Source organism: Sinocyclocheilus rhinocerous, unplaced genomic scaffold (genome assembly GCF_001515625.1).
Source record: "Sinocyclocheilus rhinocerous isolate Xijiao unplaced genomic scaffold, SAMN03320098_v1.1 scaffold4118, whole genome shotgun sequence".
Lineage (NCBI taxonomy): Eukaryota > Metazoa > Chordata > Actinopteri > Cypriniformes > Cyprinidae > Sinocyclocheilus > Sinocyclocheilus rhinocerous.
Genome location: NW_015628692.1, coordinates 210,733 through 215,157, shown reverse-complemented (window position 1 = coordinate 215,157; position 4,425 = coordinate 210,733). Strand labels below are relative to the sequence as shown.

Genomic DNA, 4,425 nt, shown 5'->3' with positions numbered 1-4,425 from the left:
GTAAATTTCCTACCGTAAATATATCAAAACTTAATTTTTGATTAGTAATATGCATTGCTAAGAACTTAATTTGAACAACTTTAAAGATGATTTTCTCAATATTTTGATTTTTTTGCACCCTCAGATTCCAGATTTTCAAATAGTTGTATCTCGGCCAAAAAAACAAACCATACATCAATGGAAAGCTTGTTTATTCAGCTTTCAGATGATGCATGAATCTCAATTTCTTAAAAATGGCCCTTATGACTGGTTTTGTGCTCCAGGGTCACAAATGTTCAAAAGTCAGTGTGAAATCAAAACACGCACGCACCCCTGAGGAGGATTCTTGTCCAGCCAGCCCACTTTAATCACGGGGACGCTGGTGGAGGCGGGGTCTTCCCGAGGGGGCGGAGCACTGACGTGGCCTGTGATTGGCAGGTAGATGCTGCTCTGAGAGCCGGAGATCGAACCCAAATCTTCGATCCATGAACTCCGTCTGAGAGAGAGAGAGAGATGAGATCAGCACAAGAGGGAAGTGTTACATCACATTACAACACGACATGAATTTCTCACATTGCACAATCAACATCAACAAACTAAATTTAACTGTACAATGACAAATCAGGAACATATACATTTGCAAAATCGCTAACAGCAGGAAAATAAAAGCAACTCACTTCAGGGACACAGATTCGTAAGAGATGGTGTCATCGTCTAGTAGCTCGTCGTCGCTGCACAGGCTGCTGTAACGGGGTTTCGTCGCCTTGGGAACCATCAAGGACATCTATTGGAGGAAGCAGCTGTCAATCATACAGTGTCTGTCGCTATTGGACAATTCTGGGAATAAAACAACGCACCTTGCTGGCCATGTCTATGAGTTTAGCGTCTCTGCTGAGCTCGCGCTCGTCATATTCATCTGAACTTTCATCTGAATCCAACTCTACACAGAAGAGAACAGAATGAGGGAAACGGGAAGAGATATAGAGATGCAGATACATTTCAATGCAACATTTCTGTATCCCACAATGCAATGCGCCCGACTCGACCTTCCAAATGCTGTGTGATGGATGAACTGGAAATTTTTTTTGTTTTTTTTTAACATCTTACTGACTCAAAAATAAGACATTATTAAAAATATATTATTCAAATTATAAAAAATATTATTAAAAATAAGACCAGTCATAAGGGTAAATTTTTTCGAAATTGAGATGTATGCATCATCTGAAAGCTGAATAAATAATCTTTCCATTGATGTATGGTTTGTTAGGATAGGACAATATTTGGCTGAGATACAACTATTTGAAAATCTGGAATCTGAGGGTGCAAAAAAATCTAAATATTGAGAAAATCATCTTTAAAGTTGTCCAAATGAAGTTCTTAGCAATGCATATTACTAATCAAAAATTAAGTTTTGATATATTTACGGTAGGAAACTTACAAAATATCTTCATGGAACATGATCTTTACTTAATATCCTAATGATTTTTGGCGTAAATCAAAAATCAATAATTTTGACCCATACAATGTATTGTTGGCTATTGCTACAAATATACCCCAGCGACTTAAGACTGCTTTTGTGCTGCAGGCTCACATTTTTGAACACTAAATTGTGTTAAAGTGCAAAACTGCATGTTTTTTTAGGGAAAACTTCCCTAAAAAAACAGGCACAGCTGGCCAATCAGACTGAAGCTTGCAATTCTGACAAGACGGTTTCTTCAAAACTTTTCACACTCACACACACACACACACTCATGCACGCACACACACGCACGCACTCACTCGAGCACGCACACCTGCGCACACACACACACACACACACTCACTCACACACTCATGCACTCACACACACACATGCACACACACACACTTACGCACGCACGCACACACACACACAAAATGTTGCCCTGTGTATCATCAGTCTAAGAGCTACTACAGATAATTAAAATCTGGTCTGACGAGATCTGCGACTCCAGCTGCGGCGGTTCACACAGAGAAACTCAACAAAAGAAGATGACACCAAGAACAATGATAAAATCCTGAGGAATGTAATTCTGGTTCCGATTCCACTTAATCATTCCGGTTCCTCAATGACTCCACCAAGACTTTAGAGGGAGAAACGAAGGACGCGGTTTAGAAAACAATTACACGGCCGTTTCTAGTGTGTTCTGGGTGTTACGAGGCAGTTTCAGTACACTGACCCAAGCAAACAGAACCCATCTTTGTCACTGCGCCTCTTAAAACGCATACGAGGTGTTTAAGACAGACTGAGAGCGACCGCAGCGGTGAACAAACCACAAACAGCATTAATGCATGAGAACTGTGCAGTGGTGGATGAAGTAAAAGCCTCACGTGAGTAAAAGTAAAGATATCTCACCAGAAAATGACTTTGGCTGAAGTTGAAGTCACCGTTTAGAATATTACTTGAGTACAAGTTTTAAAGTATGTGATATTTATTATACTTAAGTATGAAAAGTATTTTTGCAATATTAAATGTACTTTAAAGATACTTAACAAGTGATTTGTTTAACATTTACATCATGTTGACAACATGTGTGCTGCACTTGGAATAGAATTCTCTTTAACTAGAGGGTTAATAAAGAAAAAATTACTTGAATCATGTTGTAGTTACATTTTCAAGTTGACTAGTTAAAAATAATTTTTTTTAAATCGAGAATCGGTCAAACATTCTGAAAGTCATGACACATTTTCTTACGCAGTGTTGGGGAAAGTTACTTTTAAAAGTAATGCATTACAATATTGCGTTACTCCATAAAAAAGTAACTGATTGTGTTACTTAGTTACTTTTTATGGAAAGTAATGCATTATGTTGTTTTGCGTTACTTTTTGTCACCTGGGCTGGGCTTGCTTATTTATTTTTAATAACAGAAAAACCAAAAGTTATATTTTTGGCTACTGTAAAGGTCCTTTCACACCAAGAGTGAAATTAATAAGCCTCTGCACTTACTCCCAATTTCTCTCAACACGGCGACAAAAAAAAGGTGTCAGTAAATCAATAGGAAAACACACTAACTTGCGTTACTAATTTGAAAAAGTAACTCAGATATTTTCTTGTTCATTTAAAAGTAATGCGCTACTTTGCTAGTAGGGATGCACCGAATGTTCGGCAACCAAAATAAACGTTCGGCCGAATAAGCAAAAAGACACAATAAATTGTACCGAAACAATGACGTGACACGATCAAATAGAGAGGCGCATTAATGCAGCAAACATGTCGGCAGTGTGAAAGTATTTAAAAGTGTCCAAAAAAAGATGCAAAAATCATTACAAGCACTGACAGCGAGAGACTGTTTAGTGCTGCTTCACATGTCTCCGATGAGAAGAGGAAGGGTTGGTTGTTTCTGGTTACTGTATGATGATTGAAATCGCGAAATAGCCTTAAACAATTAGTAACTCGTGGCAGATCTGCTTGTTCAAAGTCCAAAGCACGAGGAAAATCTGCACTGAAACAGTGTTACTCGACAGTTGCTCAGTCACATTTTTATGCATTTTTAAAATAAAATAAGTAAGACAACAATAATGATAATAATAATTACAACACCTCTATTAATGCATTTATTATAACACTTACACATAGTGTTCAAATTGGGATCTGTAATATTTTCTAATGTTTTAAAAGAAGCCTCTTCTGCTCAGCAAGGCTGCTTTTATTTGTACAGTAAAAAATACATGCCTGATTCAAGAAGGGGGGTTTTGTTGGTATAGTGTCTGCTAGAATGTTCAGTGTTAAGTAAATATTTTTTAATTTATGTTTTGTTACTGATTTTTTCTTTGAAAAGCTAGACAAAACAGTAAAGAGCAAATTTTGGCTATTTAATTTATGCAATGGTGAAAAAAACTGGCAAAATATATGGGGGAAAAAATGTGAAAAACCGTGTATACAGCCTTCAGCCAAGAATTTTCATTTCGGTGCATCCCTATTTGCCAGTTACTTGAAAAAAGTAATCTGATTACGTAACTTGCATTACTTGTAATGCGTTACCCCTAGGGATGTAACGATTAACCGCGAGCCGGTTGAAAATCGATTTAAATGTGACGATTCAAATCGGTTGAGATGCTAAACAAATCACGATTCAATTAGGGGTAACTTTAGGAGTTTATATGAATATATGTCTGAGGGGAACTTACTCTTTCGATGGGTTTTTTTTTTCTTTTCCTCTTGCCTCTGTATAATGCATATTAAAGTTCATAAGTGCAGCGCTCCTTTGTTTACAGCGGTAACCAAAGAAACACTGTATCATTGCTGTTCATAAGTGCAGCGCTGCTTTGTTTACAGCGGTAACCAAGGAAACACTGTATCATTGCTGTTCATAAGTGCAGCGCTGCTTTGTTTACAGCGGTAACCAAGGAAACACTGTATCACTGCTGTTCATAAGCTGCTTTGTTTACAGCGGTAACCAAGGAAACACTATCATTGCTGTTCATAAG

General features: G+C 37.5%; 1 protein-coding gene across 1 annotated transcript in view; it reads right to left on the bottom strand.

Annotated features, from left to right (window-relative positions):
- Positions 1-4,425, bottom strand: part of arap1 (ArfGAP with RhoGAP domain, ankyrin repeat and PH domain 1) — a gene marked incomplete at its 3' end in the record, with an annotated part of 64,620 nt that overhangs the window by 28,121 nt on the left and 32,074 nt on the right. Inside the window, exons 4-6 of the mRNA XM_016550001.1 lie at positions 837-919; positions 657-763; positions 311-475 (exon numbers count right to left, since the gene is read on the bottom strand). Of these exons, the coding sequence (XP_016405487.1) occupies positions 311-475; positions 657-763; positions 837-919 (355 nt within the window). The remainder of the gene's footprint in view (positions 1-310; positions 476-656; positions 764-836; positions 920-4,425) is intronic.